At 41.6% G+C, this 18,563-nt stretch overlaps 1 protein-coding gene across 2 annotated transcripts in view; it reads left to right on the top strand.

The window, feature by feature from the left end:
* Positions 1-18,563, top strand: part of usp14 (ubiquitin specific peptidase 14 (tRNA-guanine transglycosylase)) — a 54,265-nt gene that overhangs the window by 21,294 nt on the left and 14,408 nt on the right. For both annotated transcript variants that reach the window (XM_078540615.1, XM_078540616.1), the window contains 5 exons: positions 2,364-2,444; positions 5,314-5,393; positions 9,413-9,527; positions 9,801-9,866; positions 10,565-10,657. In XM_078540615.1, the coding sequence (XP_078396741.1) occupies positions 2,364-2,444; positions 5,314-5,393; positions 9,413-9,527; positions 9,801-9,866; positions 10,565-10,657 (435 nt within the window). The remainder of the gene's footprint in view (positions 1-2,363; positions 2,445-5,313; positions 5,394-9,412; positions 9,528-9,800; positions 9,867-10,564; positions 10,658-18,563) is intronic.

The following is an 18,563-nucleotide window of genomic DNA, read 5'->3' as shown; positions in this document are numbered from 1 at the left end:
CAGTGACAATCATGCGATAATCTGCTCAGCTACCATGTTTTGTGTTGGAAGTAGGTCAGGTACATGGAAACAGGAATAGGCCGTTCAACACCTTGACCCTGTTTTCTTATTCAATTAGATCATGGCTATTCTATATTTTAACGCCATCTAACTGCCTTGACTCCATATCCCTTAATATCTCTACACAACAATCTATCACCTCAACAGCTTTTTGAGGAAAAGTTCTGGATTTCTGCTACCTTTATTTGTGAAGAAGTGCTTCTTGACACTACCTCTATATGCCCCCTTTTTCTTCCCTACCAGAAGAAATAGTTTCTTTCTATCCAACCTATCGACTCATTTTAATCATCTTAAACACCTCAATTAAATTACCCCTCTCTCTTCTGTACTTGAGGGAATACAAGGCTCCTCTGTGCTGCCTGTTCTTGTAATTCAACCCTTTTACCTCCAATGTCATTCTGGTGAATCTGCACTTCAACCTCACCAAGGCCAAAATATCCTTCCTGAGTTATGGAGTGCAGAACTTGACTAATTTAAATAGGGTCTAACCAGAGTTTTATATAATTAACGTTTTTGTGTTCCTGCCCTCTGGGATCAAAGATCAACATCTCATTAGCCTTTTTAATGGGCAGGTGCAAAATAATAATTAGCTTTTAGTGATTTCTGTGTTTCAACCCCTAAATCTCTCTGCTCTTTCACAATTCCTAGCTATTTACCATTTAGAAAATAAACTGTTTTCTCTTTCTTGGGCCTAAAGTGGATGACCTCACACTTCCCCATGTTGAACTCCATCTGCCACAGTTTTGCTTGCTCATTTAATGTATCACTGTGCCTTTGCAACTTTCTGCTCCCATTGGCACTATTTACTGTGCTACCTAACTTGGTGTCACCAGCAAACTTGGATGTACAGCTGTCTTTTCCTTCTTCCAAGCCATTTATGAATATAATGAAAAGCTGTGGCACCAGCCCAGGTCCTTGGAGTCGCCACTAATCACATGCTGCCAACCATACATACCCATTGCCCTTACTCTGTGTCCCGTATCTATTAACCAGTTATCCCCAACCATGTCAATAGGATGTCTCCAGTTACACATGTTGCAATTTTTGTTAATCGTCTCTGGTGTGGAACCTTATTGAATGCCTTCTGGAAGCCCATGTAATTAACATCAATAGACAGGCCCTTATCTGCAACGTTAGTTACCTTCTCAGCTAGGTTTGTTTAACATGACTTATCCTTTACAAATCTATGCTGATCGGTTCATATTGGTTCCAAGTGTTCAGTCATTCTGTTCCTAACAGATTCTAGTAACATCCCCACTACAGATATTAGATTAATGGGCTTATAATTTGCTAGTTTATCTCTGCTACACAGCTTAAATAATAGCAAGATTTTTTGTCGAAGCCAGTCCCAAACACCAGTGATCGTATCATACAGCCTGTCCCTTCCACTGTTTACAACGGGCAAGGTACAGACTGTACCCAACCAACCCGTGCTCGCAACACTCAAAACAGTGTCCAACATTAGATATGATTCCGTGATTGGACAACATTTCCTAAATAATCCTCAGTGTGCTAAGAATTACGCTGACAACCAATTTAAGATTGGTAGTCGGGCTTGTAGTGTGGTGCATTTGCGTGTACTGGAAACTACATATATTAACACAGAGAGCCCTGTTCTTTGCCGACAAAAAGAACACGGACACACATTGTACCTGTTTCAGCTAAACAAAATAAGTGATATTCACTGGTTAATTCCTCAAAGTAATGCCTTGATCAATCAGAGTCAAACTGCCTGGTTTAAAATTTCAAGCTATGCTTGGCAGCTGTCAGTCACCACTAACTGGTGCATTCTCCATGGCAATGCCTCTACCAATCAGAGTCCACTTGCCAACCGATCAACACTCTTCTCATACTGTGTAAAGTTGTTGCTCCTCCTGACATTGGTATTCTTACGATTGTCTTGATGAATGCAAAATGGAAAGCTTTGACAAAATATCTTTTTTCAGCAATACTCAAGTTCTGTACAACCAAATGACTAATAGCAAGATAGTAAGGTTAATAACAACACCCAACTGTAATCATTAAAGAGCAGTAATGTTACTTGAGTTTGAAACCTTAGTTTTTATATCCAATATAGTATTTAAAGTTCCTTCAATTTTTTTTAAAGAAATTAAATATTTTTTTAATTCAATAGCATGAGCCTGATTTATGGGTTGCTGTCAACGGATTGCTATCCACGGTAAATTAAGGGCCAAGATAAATTATTACATTTGTAGAAGTATAAAGTAAAAAGTAAAATTTAATATCTCTGAAGCTCGTGACTCCTGGGAGATTTCTCGTAGTCTATATGTTTCCCCTTTTAGGATGCTAATGAGTGCTGGATACAGATCATGAGAGTGCTGCAACAGAAACTTGACCCTCTAGAATCAGAGGCACCTATGGAGGTAAAGTTGCAGCTAACAAAGATATTTCTATTCTATTTGTACATTATTTTTTCCCATCTGTGCACAATGTTAACTGTCTTAACTTGTTCTCATGGCTAGTTCCTAAAAAGTTACTACCTTGGTTGTTTTCATGGAAGATCCTTGCACCTTACTCCCATTGGTGCACTTTTATTTTCTAGCCCTGTCTTTCCTGACTTCTCCCTAGGGGTTGTTTCCATAGGTGCATTACAAATCTTTACCCTTGTGACCATACATAGTGTGTGAACTTTGTGAATGGTGGTGACTTATTTGATAATGGGGAACATCACAGTGAATCCAACTTTTAGCCAATGTCAACAAATGCATTTTCTATAATGGATAGTGATAAGAAGTAGGAAGTTTGGCCTACCCCCATACCCTCTGCCTTAATATAGCTGTAGTGAGGACCAGAGTACCATCACACTGATCAGTTTACTGGCACAAATGGGATTACACCAGCAACTTTCATGGGTAATTTGCTTCAGCTACTTACTTAAACACACTGTGCCATTGAGAGTCTACATTAGTAATTGTAACGGGGCTAAGACCTCTCACTTTATATTTTTAAAATATATATATATGGAAATCCTCGTGGTTAATTCCTTAAAAACTTAAAATTGGACAATGACCTTTTTAAAATGGCTGAAACTACACCTGTCTGGGACCCTGAACAAAAAGGGGCTATTAGGCAGTATCATAGAAATTTGTGCTCCATTATCTCCGAAGAGACACTAATGGCCCCTGTGGGCTGCAGAGACCAAATTCAAAGGGAATTACACAAAGGCCGTCTACGTTTTCATAAGCCAGGTCTGCCAACTGGAGTCAATTTGTCTGCTAGGACAAAGGACCCTGCAGCCTTCTGTCAAGACGTAATGGTTGGAACGTCAACAATCTCAGGAACACAGACAAAGGGATATACACCCTTTGTCAAAGCCAAAGTGGACAGTTAGGAGTCATGTGACATGATTCTCCACACACCCCCCCCCCCACCCCCCAAACTTCCCAACCTCCAGCTGGTGGAACCTGTAATATTACCTTGTGGTGCTGCAAATCTCAGTCTGCCGTCTTTCCATCTACCTAGCAACCACATAAGAGAAGTGGCTGTGTCCAAGTTTGAATGCCTGGCCCCATCTACACTGTTTCTGCTGGAACTTCTAAACTTCTGTGCCATCACCTATAAGACTGATTCATCTCCACAGGCCTATCTCATCGTGGAAGTTAGTTCTACTGGAAAAGTGAATTATCCAGTGTCAGTTCAGCCTGCCGACCTCTGTGAAAGAATTACCATTGGTTTTTGATTCTGGACTGCGGACACACATGAAACAATTCTTTTCTTAGTGGTCTTTGCCCTATAAATCTTTCTTTCTCTATCCCACTCTTTTATTGTATGAGTGAAAAGGAGGTTTACTATCCTTCCCGCATTTTGAGTGTGTAAATAAACTAACCATCTGAGTTCATCCTATCACAAGTTTGCTGGAGTTATTAATAGAAATTGGATCTCACTAAACTGAGGGGTTGGGAATGATGCCACTGCTAATAAAAGGTGAAAATCAAAACACCTTTGTTTACAGGCAGGTGGTAGGGAAATCATAAAGATAAAAACAAAAAGCTAAAAGCTACTGCGGATGCTGGAAATCCAAAACAAAATAAAAACAGAATTACCTGGAAAAACTCAGCAAGTCTGGCAGCATCGGCGGAGAAGAAATCAGTCAACGTTTCGAGCCCTCATGGCCCTTCAGCAGAACTGAAGCATAGTTTCAACAAGGGAGAAATATAAATTGGTTTAAGGTGGGTGGGGGGGAAGAGACACATTGAGGGTGTGGTGTGAGCAGATAATCAAAAGATGTCAGAGACAAAAGGGTCAAAGAGGTGTTGAAGGTGGTGGTCTTTGTCTGAGAAAAGTGCTAATTAAGAATGCAAGACAGGATATTCAAAATACAGCTCTAGTGGGGGTGGGGTGGAAAGACTAAAGGTTTTAGTTTTAGATTTAAAAATAATGGAAATAGGTGGGGAAAGAAGAATCTATATAAATTATTGAAAAAAAGGCGGGTGGGGGGGGAAAAGAAACGGGGTGGGGATGGGGGGAGGGGAGTTTAAGATCTAAAGTTGTTGAATTCAATATTCAGCCCAGAAGGCTGTAAAGTGCCTAGTCGGAAGATGAGGTGCTGTTCCTCCAGTTTGCGTTGGGCTTCACTGGAACAATGCAGCAAGCCAAGGACAGACATGTGGGCAAGAGAACAGGGTGGAGTGTTAAAATGGCAAGCGACAGGGAGGTTTGGGTCTTTCTTGCGGACAGACCCTTGTTGAAACTATGCTTCAGTTCTGCTGAAGGGCCATGAGGGCTCGAAACGTTGACTGATTTCTTCTCCACCGATGCTGCCAGACTTGCTGAGTTTTTCCAGGTAATTCTGTTTTTATTTTGTAGGGAAATCATGGCTGTTTAAATTAAACCCCCTCCTGTCTGTAATATTCTTGATTGTATGACTTAATTGGGGTTTGAATGTTGTGGTAACTGATTTGGTACTATTCATGGAATTCAATCTTATGCATAGAATAAAAAGAGTAAAGAGGCAACATACTGCTTGGAAAGTAAGAATCTAAATGAGGTAGAATTCTGTTCCTATATTATAGAAAGGATATAGTAGTTGTACTGTATGTTCAGTGTAATGCTATGAATATAATAATTTCCAAATGCTGTAGTGGATTTTTAATTTAGTATGCATGGAATTAACGAACTGGTAATATCAGTTCCTGTCAGCAAAATGTATAGCCTTTCAAACAGTTTCACAGCATTTGTAGTTAATTAATCTGAAGGATACACCTATTTCCTATGTTTTACTTTTCTCTCTAGACTAATTCAGAGGGAGCAGCAGCTTCAACAACCAAGAAAAATTTCATTGATCAGTTCTTTGGCATAGAATATGAAACCTCGTATCCTTTTCTTTTTAAAATACAGAGCAAAGCAGGTAGAAAGCCTCTTTTGTTTGGAAAAATTGGAGGAAGCAACCAGTTATATTGTGTTGTGATGCTTAAAAATAAACTGTAGTTAATTTTATCTCTTCTAATTTCCAACATCCCTACCCCCTTGCTTTGCCTTTCAAATGAGCATAACATGTGTTCTTCAGGCTTTACCAATGCTACCTTATTAATTAATTGTAAGAAACTATGTATGAAAAGCTGTCAGTATGTGGTTTCCCCCATCTTGCTTCCTTCCCAATTTGTGAAGTGCCTAATCTCTTTAAAGAAGTACCCAGCAAAACTTTTACTTTCTCCCATTCCAGTTGATTCCATTGGTATAGACACCATTTTTCCTCCATTGAATCCAGGGATCACAAACTTTAGCTCATCAAAACTCATGTAGTCATCCACCTCCAAATCCAAAAAATGCTGGAAAAACTCAGCAGGTCTGACAGCATTTGTGGAGAGAAAGATAGAGTTAACGTTTCGAGTCCGTATGACTCTTTTCCAGCATCCGCAGTATTTTGCTTTCACCTCCAAATCCAGTTAGATAACATTAAGTGCTATTGGTACCTTGTTCCCCTCTGAAAACCGCACACTACTCCAGGATCATCCCAGAGAACATAGATAACACTTGACTGCTATTCTCCACTACTGACCATCATCTTAATCCATTCCACCCTCACCTCCAGCAACCAGTGCAATTAGTTAATGGACTTTTTAAAAATGAATAAGGTTGAGACAATCCATTCAGCTGCCCCAGCTCCTTCCCTGTCCCCACCTTCACGTGCCCATCAGCCAAACCTCCCCCTAGAGTTCCCTCTTGGATTTTCTCTCCTGTCTTCCTTCATGCGCTCTGAGTTCATTTTGTCCAAGATGTCCATCTCCTGTCCCTTAGATCCCATTCCCATTAAATCACTGATCAACTAACTACCCTTCTTGGGGCCCATGAAAGCAGATATTGTATATGATTTAAGATCAAGATTCTGCAGATACTGGAAACCTGAAATATTGAGAGGTCATCGACCCGAACTTTAACTCTTTCTCTCTCGACCTGACCTGCTAAGTATTTCCAGCATTTTCTGTTTTATTATTACTATTATAAACGATTCCTTACCACCAGTATTGGCCCCCTCATTTTCCAAAACCCGCTCTCCTCAAAAAAATTCCCAAACACATCCTTAGCCTCTTTCTCCTTGGAAACTACTGCCCCATCTCAAATCTCCATTTTCTTTTCAAATTCCTGAACATGTCACCTTAAATCCAGGTCCATCTTTCTACTAACTCCATGTATGGATTTTCCAATTGGGTTTACAACCCTGGCATGAGCATTGAAGTGGTCCAAACCAAAGTCACAAATTATAGCAACATGATCATTGTTCTTTATTCCCGCTCAACTTCTGCAGTATTTGACATGGTTGGAAAACTGTCCTGCTCCAGAGTTTTAAATCTGTTATCCAGCTCATTGGATTGTCCTCATTTGGTTCTACTCCTATCTAACTGATCATGGCCTGTATAACACCTGCAATGGTTTTTCCACTTACCCTGCCCTGTTTTCTCCAGAATTCTTGATACATCTGTCAATGATGCCCTCCTCTCATTCAGCCCATTGTCTTCTTGCATGGCTTCCCCATAACCTTTGGCAACATCATCCACAGATATATCATCAGATTGTATATGCATGATGACAACTCTCCGTCCACCACCTGCCTTGGCTCCTCCAATGCCTCTGTGTTGTCATATGTATCTCCATGAGATGAGCTGCAATTTCCTCTGGTTAAACGTTGGGAAGACCAAAAGCACCATCTTTGGCCCATGCTGCAAGCTCTAAACCTTTACTATTGATTTCATAGTTCTTCTGACTGTCATTTCAGATTGAACAAGGCTGAGCATCTGACTCCATGTCCTCTCTCATGAAGATCATCTAGACCCACCTCCATAACATTGCCTGCCCCTGTCCCCTCCCAACTTGTTTACTACCGAAATCCTTTGTCCCCCTTCAGACCCAATTATTCCAATGCCCTCCTGGCTGGCTATCTGTCCTTCACCTTCTAACTTTATCTCAACCAAAACTCTTCTGTTGGCATCCCATCCCACTCACTTATCATCCTTGTCCATACTGACCTATATTGTTTCTGTTCTCCTTTGCCTCCAACTTCAACTCTGTCCTTTCTGCTCTCAACCTCCTGCAATGTTCTGTTGCAATCCCAGCTGAGGTTACCCATGGGCAAGCCTGGTCCCAGAGTGGAACCCAGTTTGATGGATCCTAACTTGTAATTTGTTTGTTTAGATACGTGGAGAGGGGCTACTGAACAGAGTCACCGGAGTCAGCTAATGAACTTTTATTAAACAAGAAAAGATGAACTATATTACAACACTCCTTCACCCACAAAGATACCTTTACAGATATGTATAGATTTGCAAGGATAACACAAGGTATAAAAGCTATCTTATACTCTATTGTCCACAGTAAATACACAGTCGCTGTAAACCAATTGTGACCTGTGGTTAGACGTACCACACTGAAACCAAGCGACAGATGTCACCTCAACCAGATGCTATGGTTCTCTCCTCAACTTCCCCAGACGCTTGTCACAGTGTGAGCCAACCAGTCTCACTGAACTCCATCCTCCATTCTCCAAGAACTTGCTTTGGAATCTCCTCCTAAACCGTTGCTTTCTCTCAGGTGCCTTCCGCAAGGGTTAAACTTCAGGATTTTGAACTCTTCTGATGTTCCTCTCCCTGGGTCACCACATGGTTGTCTTCCATGCACACTGTCTTGCCGATTCAGTGTTAATAGTACACCACTACATCACATGCCCATAGCAAAGAGTTACAGACCTTTAGCTGCCTCTTTGGATGATCTTGTTTCTTGCAAGCTGTTTTTGTTTTAAATCTGCTTTTTGCAGCTTTTGTCTTTTTAAATCTGAAGCTTGGAGCCTTTCTGCCCCTCACTCTTATCTTCACTTAACAGGTTCCTTTCCAGGTTCCTGTCCTTCCTTTTGACTAGAAGGTCTGCTTGTGACTTTCCCCTGGATTTTGGGTTTTTTTCTTTAGTTTAGGACTGGCTATCTGTCCCCTTTTCCAGTCTCTCCTGGCAGCTGCTTTCAAAACCAACTGAACTCAAACAGCTTCCAAAAACAAACTGCTGTTTCAAATCTTTGTGTGTGGGAGCTGCCTCTCTGGACTCCTGCTGCTATGCAACAGCACTTTGTTTTCTACTCTTATTTGCTTAACTTAGCTTACAGTCGTAAAACACTCATTAGAACTGCAAGCACCTTTTAAAGTAAAACTAAAACTCAAGTTAACCTTAACACACAAATACAGAAATATAAATCAAACTTAAACATTAAAGCTAAAACTCATTCCTAACACCCACAAATACCAATATAACTTACTTAAACTATCTCTATTTCCTAACGGTTCCAACAAAGTTCAATGCAACAGTGCCTCATCTTTCGATTAGACAATTTGCAGCCTTCCGGACTCAACATTTGAGTTCATTGATTTCAAACCATAACCTCTGCCCCTATTTTGTTTCCTTTTTCTTTGCTAGTTTAGGTTTTACACTTTTGTTTTGCTTTTTTGCTTTTGGATGGCAGCTGATCATCATTCTGCCATTCACGTTGCCTGCAAATATTTTTTATTTCTTGACCCACTATCATTCCCTTTAGCCTGAAACCACCAACCCTTTTGTCATTTAATCTCTCCTGCCTTTTTCCCTTTGTTCCTTTTCCCACCTTCTTCCCCCCCTCCCTCTTTTCAGCTGCTTAAAACCTATTATATCTCTTAACTTATCCCAGTTCTGATGGAGAGTCATCAAACTGAACTGTTAACTCTGTTTGCCTCTCCATGAACGCTGCCTGACCTAAGTATTTCCAGCATTTTGATACACATTTTAAATCTTTTTTATAGTTCGGATACTTGGAGTAATCCATATATTGCTTTATCAGTACTGGCTTCATATTGGTTCATCCTTAATTTTCTTAAAGCATGAAGTGCACTGAAACAGATGATGAGGAAGTAACAAAGGGCAAGGAAACGCAACTTCAACTTAGTTGTTTCATTAATCAAGAAGTCAAATATCTTTTTACGGGGCTGAAGTTGGTGAGTACCAAAACTTGTCAAATGAATTAATGTTAAAGGCTTTTAAAGAAGGTTGGGACACATGAAATTCTGACAATTTATTTAGATTGAAAATCACCTTAGTCCTTACAATTGGAATTTATTGTTCTCTTGTAATTAGAGGTGTACTTCATTATATTATGTCCAGAATTGTCAACGGTAGAGACCATTGAGGGCTTAACATTTGCTCAAGAATTGCCAAAACTGCATCAGCTGTATGAGGTCAGCAAGTAACTTCAATTTTTAATTCCTCAGCGTCTTCATGAAGAGATCACCAAACATTCACCTACCTTGCAAAGAAATGCTTTGTACATAAAATCTGTAAGTGTCATTTTAACATTATTGGCTACATTTAGAAGGCATGGTTAAAGAGCATTTGTAAATTGCTAGTAGATTAAATATGGGCTTCAAGAAAAAAGATGGAATATTGTGTAACCTCAATTTATGAAAAAATGTAGTGTATTTTTGGTTAGGCCGATATAATTAAATGTTATCACTGCATAACCAAATGGTTGGGAAAGATGTAGGGCCAGAACCTTTGGGTCGGCATGCAGGGGTGGGTCCTGCTCGCCAATGCGTAAAATGACGTGCGGTGACATTGGTCGTGCGTCCCGCTTCACCGCGTGTCATTACGATTTTCAGTTCAGCGGGCGCACACCGGAGTCAGCTGCATGCCCGCTGAACTGTCAAAAGCCTAGTAAGACCATTTAAATATCAATTAAAGCACCTAACATAGCTGCCCGTCCAACCTTAAGGTTGCTGATGTGTCTCAAGCTTGGTTTTTAGAATTGTGTAGCCGAAGACAAATGCGAGAATGCCAAATTTCTTTGATTTCTGCAGAAGTGCTCTTTGATGTACAATATTTTTTAAATGGTAGATGTTTGTGGAAATGTACGGAAATTGTACACACTAATACAAATCGTTATGTAGCTTCAATGGGTAAAGCAGTCCTGGGATGAATTGTAATATTGTGCAACCCTATATGTGCTCAGTTTGATTTGAATTTTCATTTCATTTAGTCTAAAATTCGGCGTTTGCCTGCATACCTTACGGTTCAGATGGTGAGGTTTTTCTACAAGGAGAAAGAGTCTGTAAATGCCAAAGTTCTCAAGGTTTGTAATTGTGCTCCAAAGTATTGCAGATCAACACGAGTTGTTTGAAAAATATGTGCATTTGATTTTTTAGATGCCCATTTCAGATTAAGTGACTTTAATTTTGCTTAAGTTATTCATTTGTTTTGGTTGCAAAGCAGACAGCAAAGCTTGGGAGATTTAATTAAGTTCAAAAGGGACCTTTCTTGAAATAAATCTAATATTACGTAAAGAGCTCATGAAAATTATTCATATACCCTTCTCTTGGTAGTACAAAACTTGAATATTGCTGAAAAGAGAGACATGTTGCCAAAGCTTTTCACCTTGCACTCATCAGGACAAACACGCTGCCAGATTTCAAACAATCACAACAATTTTATTCTGTAATTCCACAATTGGGTAGCACTTGTTGAACAATCCTGGTGCACTAATAGCTACATTAACAAATAATTTAAGATAATCGGTCAAGCTTGTAATGTGGCTCATTTACATTTGCTAGAAGCAACATACATTCATACACGTGAACCCATTCTCTGCAAACAAAAGGAATGTGTTCAAGCTTCGTGCCTTTTTTTGAGTCACTTGGGAGCTTGGAGAGCTTACAGTTCCCTGTTGCTTTCTCCATGGCAATGCCTCGGTCAATCAGAGTCGACTTGCCAACCAATCAGCGTCCTTTCTCCTGTACTATAAATTGTCATGATTATTTGAAATTTGGCATTCTTGTCTTTGTCTTAAGCGCTAGACGAAAAGTTTCAGCATCATGTCTGTCTTCAGCAATATTCATACAGCTATGTTTTATAAAGAAAATACGACCTATGTACTATGTGCAGTTAACATAGTTAACAGGTCATAGTCAACTACTGGTACTACTCTTTCATGGTCCTTCAAAAATGAAATTGATCTGGTTTAGATATATACTGGAATCATAGAAGGGAGAACTGGGAGTGTTATGCCAGGTTGGTATAAACTATCTTTAATTTTTCCAGGCTTTGAAACGTATGTACAGAAAGAAATATGGACAGGAATAGGGCATGCCTTATGCCCTATTCCCCTCAAGCTAGTTTTTCTTCATTCAGGCGATGTGGACATTTGAAATTTACAAATATTTTGCTTCTGTCTTCACTTTGGAGGATACAATAAACATTCCAGTAATAGCTGTAAATCAGGAGGTGGCAGGGAGAGGGGAACTTAGTGAAGTTACAGTCACTAGGGGAGCGGTACTGAGCAAATGATGGAGCTGTGGACTGACAAATCTCTGGGTCCTGATCGAATTCATCCTAGAGTCTTAAAAGAGGTGGTTAATGAGCTAGTAGATTCATTGGTGTTAATTTTCCAAAATTCGTTAGATTCTGGAAAGGTTCCTTCAGACTGGAAAGTAGCAAATTCTCTATTCAAGAAGAGGGGGAGGCAGAAAACAGGAAACTACAGCCAGTTAGCTTGACGTCTGTCGTGGGGAAGATGTTAGAATAGCTCATTAAGGAGCTTATAGCTGATCATTTAGAGAAACTCAAGGTAATTGGGAAGAGTCAGCATGGTTTTGTGAAAGGGAAATTATATTTAACCAATTTATTGGAGTTCTTTGAAGGAGTAACATGCATCGTGTCTAAAGAGGACCCTGCAGACCTGCTGTATTTGGATTTCCAGAAGGTATTTGATAAGGTGCTACAGCAAAGGTTACTGGGGAAAATTAAAGTCCATGGCATAGGGGATGTTATCGTGTATAGAAGATTGGCTGGCTGGCAGAAAACAGAGTAAGCATAAATGGGTCTTTTCCTGATTGGCAGGATGTGACAAGTGGAGTCTTGTAGGGGTCTCTGCTGGAGCCTCAACTTATGGTTTATATCAATGACTTAGATGAGGGAAGTGAAGGCATTGTAGTTAAATTTGGAGACGAAGCAAAGATAGGTAGGAGAGTATGTTGTGAAGAGGACATGAGGTTGCAGACAGATATAGATAGGTTGAGTGAGTGGGTGAAAATCTGGCAGATGGAATATAATGTGGGAAAATGTGAAGTTGATCACTTTGGCAGGAAGAATAAAAAAGCAGAGTATTACTTGGAGAATGGCTGCAGAATTCAAGGTGCAGAGGGATCTAGGTGTTCTAGGGCATGAGTCACAAAAAGCTAATATGCAGGTACAGCAATTAATTAAGAAGGCTAATGAAATGCTATCCTTTATTATGAAAGGAATTGAACATAAAGTAAGGATGTTATGCTTCAGTTGTACAGGGCATTGGTGAGACCACATCAAATACTTTATGCAGTTTGTCATCTCATTTTAAAGAAGGATGTAAATGCATTGGAGGTGGTTTACCTAGATTGATACCTGGAATGAGTGGGCTGTCTTATGAGGAAAGGTTAGACAGACTGGTCTTGTTTCCACTGGAGTTTATAAGATTGAAGGTTGACTTGATGAAGTAAACAAGATCCTGAACGGTATTGACAAGCTGGAAGTGGAAAGGATGTTTCCCCTTGTGGGTGAGTCCAGAATTAGGGGACACTGTTTTAAAATCTCTGCCCTTTTAGGACAGAGATGAGAATTTTTTTCTCACGGGGCATTGTGCGACTTTGGAACTCTGTCTCAGAAGGCGGTGGAAGTGGAGTCAATTAATGTTTTTAAGGTGAAGGTAGATCGACTTTTGTTAAGCAAGGGAATCGAAGGTTATTGGGGGTAGTTGGGAATGTGGGATTCGAAACACAAACAAATCAGCCATAATCGTAATGAATGCTGGAGCAGACTCGAGGGGCCGAATGGCCTACTTCTCCTATTTTGTGTGCTCATAGATTCTGCAGCCAAAGAAAATGGCCTCTCAGCTTCGTCCCTGTTGAACCCTCTCAGAATCTTGTTTCAATTAGGTCACACCTCAATCACCTGAACTCCAGAAAGTATAGGCCCATTCTATTCAATCTCCTCATAGGACAACCATTTCAATCCCAGGAATTAATTTAGAGAATCGACATTGAACTAAGGCAAATATATCCTTTCTTAGATGCGAGCTCAAATGTTCGCAGTACTCCAAGTTGTGGTTTCAGCAAAGCCCTATACTACTGCAGCAAGATTTTTTTTGCTCTTGGCCTTTGTTGCAAGGGGTTTGGAGTACAACTTAGCATTTGCCTTCCCAATTGTTTGCAGTGTCTGCATGTTAACATTGTGTTTCTTGTACAGGGACACCCAAATCCCTCTGCACACAAACGTTTAATAGTTTCCCACCATTTATAAAGTACTCCTGTTTTTCTGTTCTTTCTACCAAAATGAATAACCTCACATTTCCTCATATTATACTCCATCTGCCACATTCTCGTCCACTCATTTAACCGTGTTATATCCTTTTGCAGACGATGCCCTCCTCACAACCTATTTTCCTACCAAGCTTTGACTTGCCTGAGAACTTGGATAAATTACACCTGGTTCCCTTATCTAAGTCATTAATATAGATTGCAGATAGCTGAGGCCCTAGCACTGATCCTTGTAGCATCCTCTAGTAACAGCCTGCCAACCTGAAGTTGATTCATTTATTCCTATTCTTTGTTTACTGTGCTTTAACCAATCCTCTATTCTTGCTAATATTCTTGTTGGCTATTGCGTCCAACCCCATAAGCCCTTGATCTGTGTGACAACCTTCCTTGTCACCTTATCAAATGCCTTTTGAAAATTCAAATATACTGCAACCACAGGTTCTCCTTTATCTACCACGTTAATTCCCCAGTAAGTTCCTCATTGTCATTGGACCCTTGGTTACCCGCTTTCTCTGATATGTCTTTTGTATCTTCTACTATGACGATATTGCAAGGGGATTGGGGTAGAAGAATAAAGAAGTCTTGCTGCAATTGTACAGGGCTTTGGCGAGACCACACCTGGAAATCTCTGCAATTTTGGTCTCTGTAATTAAGAAAGGATATACTTGCATTGGAGGCAGTACAGCGAAGGTTCACCAGACTGGTCCCACAGGTGAGAGGGTTATCCTATGATTGTAGTAAATTGGGCCTGTATTCTCTGGAGTTTAGAAGGAGAGGTGATCTCATTGAAACATTCAGAATTATGAAGGGGCTTAACAGGGTAGGTACTGAAATGTTTCCGCTGAGTGGAGAATCTAGAACAAGGGAGCACAGTTTCAGGATGGGGGGGGGGCGCCGATCATTAGGAATGAGATGAGGAGAAATTCCTTCGCTCAAAGGGTCGTGAATCTTTTAATTCTCTATCCCAGAGGGTTGGGGGTGTACATCATTTATTAAGGCTGAGACATTGATTTTTTAATCTCTTGGGGAATTGAGGGATGTGAGGAGAGGGCGGGAAAGTGGAGTTGAAACTCAAGATCAAATTGAATGATGGAGCAAGCTCGACAGGCTGTATGATCTTCTCCTGCTCCTGTTTCTTATATTCTTAGGTTGTAATTGTTTAATGCCTCTGCTACTCATTTTCCGTTTTAATTCATTCTGTCTTGGCCTCTAGGAGACCCATGTTTACATTCCTTACTCTAATCCTTCTTGCACACATACCGGAGCTCTTATTACCTGTTTCTCTACTCCTTACTAGTTTTCTCTGATTATGTTATCTCAGATTCTGTAATCTCTCTTCCTTGATTTTTAAAAAAATATTTTGGTCATTCTATGCTGGTTTTTAAATCTCTTCCAATCTTAAGGCCCTCTCTCTTGGCCTTATAAGCCTACTCTAATACTAATCTTAACCTTTTAGTTACCACAGTTGGCAGTGGTGGTAATGACACTGGACTTGTAAAGCAATAATGCCCTGGGGACACGGGTGCAGATCTGACCATGACAGTTGGTGGAATTTAAATTCAATTAATAAATCTGCAATCAAAAAGCTAGCCTCGGCTTTAGTGAAACCATTGTTGATTGCTGTAAAAACCTGGTTCACTAATGTCCTTTAGGGAAGGAAATCTCCAAACCCACAGCAATATGGTTGACTCTTAAGTGCCCTCTGAAATGGCCTAACCAGCCAATCAGTTGTATCAAACCGCAATGAAATCTTTAAAAAAGGAACGAAACGACCTAGGCACCGGAAACAACAACAGCAAACCCGCACCCTGTCAACTCTGCAAAATCCTCCTTAGGAATATCTGGGGGCTTCTGCCAAAATTGGGAGAGCTGTCCCGTAGACTAGTTAAGCAACAACCTGACATAGTCATACTAATGGAATCATACTTTATAGACAATATCCCAGACACCACCGCCACCATCCCTGGGTATGTCCTGCCCCACTGTGGTATTCAGTCGGAGGGGAGTAGCCATTTGACTCCAGACCCATGAAGTCTCATGGCATCAGGTCAAACATGGGCAAGGGAACCTTCTGCTGGTTACCACCGACTGCCCCTTACCACCACCACCAATGTATCAGTACACCTCCATGTTGAATACCAATTGGAAGAAGCACAGGGTGGCACGGGCACTGAATGTACTCTGCTTGGGGGACTTCAATGACCATCATCATAAGTGGCTTGGCAGCACCACTGACTGAGCATGCCAGGCCCCAAACGACATGGTTGCTAGACTGGGTCTGCGGCAGGTGGTGAGAGAGCCAACAAGAGGGAAAAACCTACTTGAACTCGCCCTCGCCAATCTCCCTGTCACAGATGCATCCATCCATGACAGTATTGGTAGGAGTGACCACTGCGCAAGACCTTGTGGCGATAAAGTCCCAACTTCACATTGAGGATACACTCCATTGTGTTGTGTAGCACTACAACCATGCTAAGTGATCATGAATACATATAGCAAATCAAAACTGGGTATCCTTATGGCGCTGTGGGTCATCAGTAGCAGCAGATTTGTATACAACCACAATCTGTAACCTCATGGCCTGGCATAACCCTCACTCTACCATTTACCATCAAGCCTGGGGAATCAACCCTGGTTCAATGAAGAGTGTAGGAGGGCATACCAGGAGCAGCATCAGGCATACCTGAAAATGAGGTGTCTACCTGGTGAAGCTACAACACCGGACTACTTGGATGCCAAACAGTGTAAGCAGCATGCAATAGACAGCTAAGCATCCCCACAACCAGTGGATCTGTTCTAAGCTCTGCAGTCCTGCCACATCCAGTTGTAAATGGTGGTGGACAATTAAGCAACTAACTGGAGGAGGAGGCTCCACAAATATCCCCATCCTCAATGATGGGGGAGGCCAGCACATCAGTGCAAAAGACGAGGCTGAACCCTTTGACATAAAGACAGCATTTGACTGATTTTGTTATCAAGGAGCCTTCGCAAAACTGGAGCCAGGGGAAAACTCTCCACTGGTTGGAGCCATACCTAGCACAAAGGAAGGTTGTTGGAGGCCAATCACCTCAGTCCCAGGACATGACTGCAGGACTTCCTCAGGGTAGTGTCCTAGGCCCAACCATCTCCAGCTGCTTCATCAATGAACTTCCCTCCACCATAAGATCAGAAGTGGAAGTGTTCACTGATGATTGCACAACGTTTAGCACCATTTGCCACTCCTCACATACTGAAGCAGTCCATGTCCATATGCAGCAATACCTGGACAAGATGCAAGCTTGGGTTGATAAGTGGTAAGTTACATTCGTAGCATACAAGTGCCAGACAATGGTGCTCTCCAACAAGAGAGAATTAAACCAACTCCTCATGACATTTAGTGGCATTGCCCCCAACACTGGATCCCCCACTATCAACGTCCTGGGTGGTTACCATTGACCAGAAACTAAACTGGATAGCCATATAAATACTGTGACTGCAAGAGCAGGTCAGAGGCTTGGAATTTTGCAGCAAGTAACTCGCTTCCTGACTCTCCAAAGCCATTCCACCATCTACAAAACACAAGTCAGGAGTGTGATGGAATGATGTCCCAGGCCCAACCGTCTTCAGCTGCTTCATCAATGACCTTCCTTCCATCATAAGGCCAGAAGTGGGGATGCTTGCTGATGATCGTACAATGTTCAGCACCATTCATGACTCCTCAGATACTGAAGCAGTCCATGTCCAAATGCCGCAAGACCTGGACAATATCCAGGCTTGGGTTGACAAGTGGCCAGAATTTGAACTGGACTAGCCATATAAATACTGTGGCTACAAGAGCAGACCAGAGGCTAGGAATTCTGTGGCAAGTAACTCACCTCCTGACTCCCCAAAGCCTGTCCACCATCTACAAGGCACAGGTCAGGAGTGTGATGGAATACTCCCCACTTTCCTGGATGAGTGCAGCTCCAGCAACGCTTGAGAAGCTTGGCACCATCCAGGACAAAGCCGCCTACTTGATTGGCACCCCATGAACAAACATTCACTCCCTTCACCACTGATGCACAGTGGCAGCAGTGTGGACCATCTACAAGATGCAGCCCAGGAACTCATCAAGGCTCCCTAGATAGCACCTTCCAAACCCATGACTGCTACCATCTAGAAGGACATGGGTAGCAGACATATGGGAACATCATCTGGAAGTTCCCCTCCAAAGCCATTCACTATCCTGACTTGGAAATATGTCACGATTATTTCACTGTCGCTGGGTGAAAATCCTGGAACTCCCTCCCTAACAGCACTGTGGGTGTACCTACACCACATGGACTGTAGTAGTTCAAGAAGGCAGCTAGTCACCACCTTCTTAAAGGCAATTAGGGATGAGCAATAAATGCTGGCCCAGCTGGGGAGGCCCATATCCCGTGAATGAATAAAAAAAAACTCTCCACTTGCCTGGATGAGGGCAACTCCAACAACTTTCAAGAAGCTTGACACCATCCAGGACAAAGCAGCCCTGTTTATTTGCACCCCACCCATCACCGTAAACATTCATTGTTTCCACCACCGAGGCACAGTGGCAGCAGTGTGTACAGTCTACAAGATGTACTGCTGCAACTCAGCAAGGCACCTTCAACAGCACCTTCCCAACCTGCGACCTCTACCAAGAAGGACTCGGGCAGCAGATGCATGGAAACATCACCACCTGCAAGTTCCCCT

This window comes from Cetorhinus maximus, chromosome 4, assembly GCF_964194155.1.
Source record: "Cetorhinus maximus chromosome 4, sCetMax3.hap1.1, whole genome shotgun sequence".
Classification (NCBI taxonomy): Eukaryota; Metazoa; Chordata; class Chondrichthyes; order Lamniformes; family Cetorhinidae; genus Cetorhinus; species Cetorhinus maximus.
Note: the sequence above shows the minus strand (reverse complement) of the source record. Positions and strands in the feature narration are given on the sequence as shown.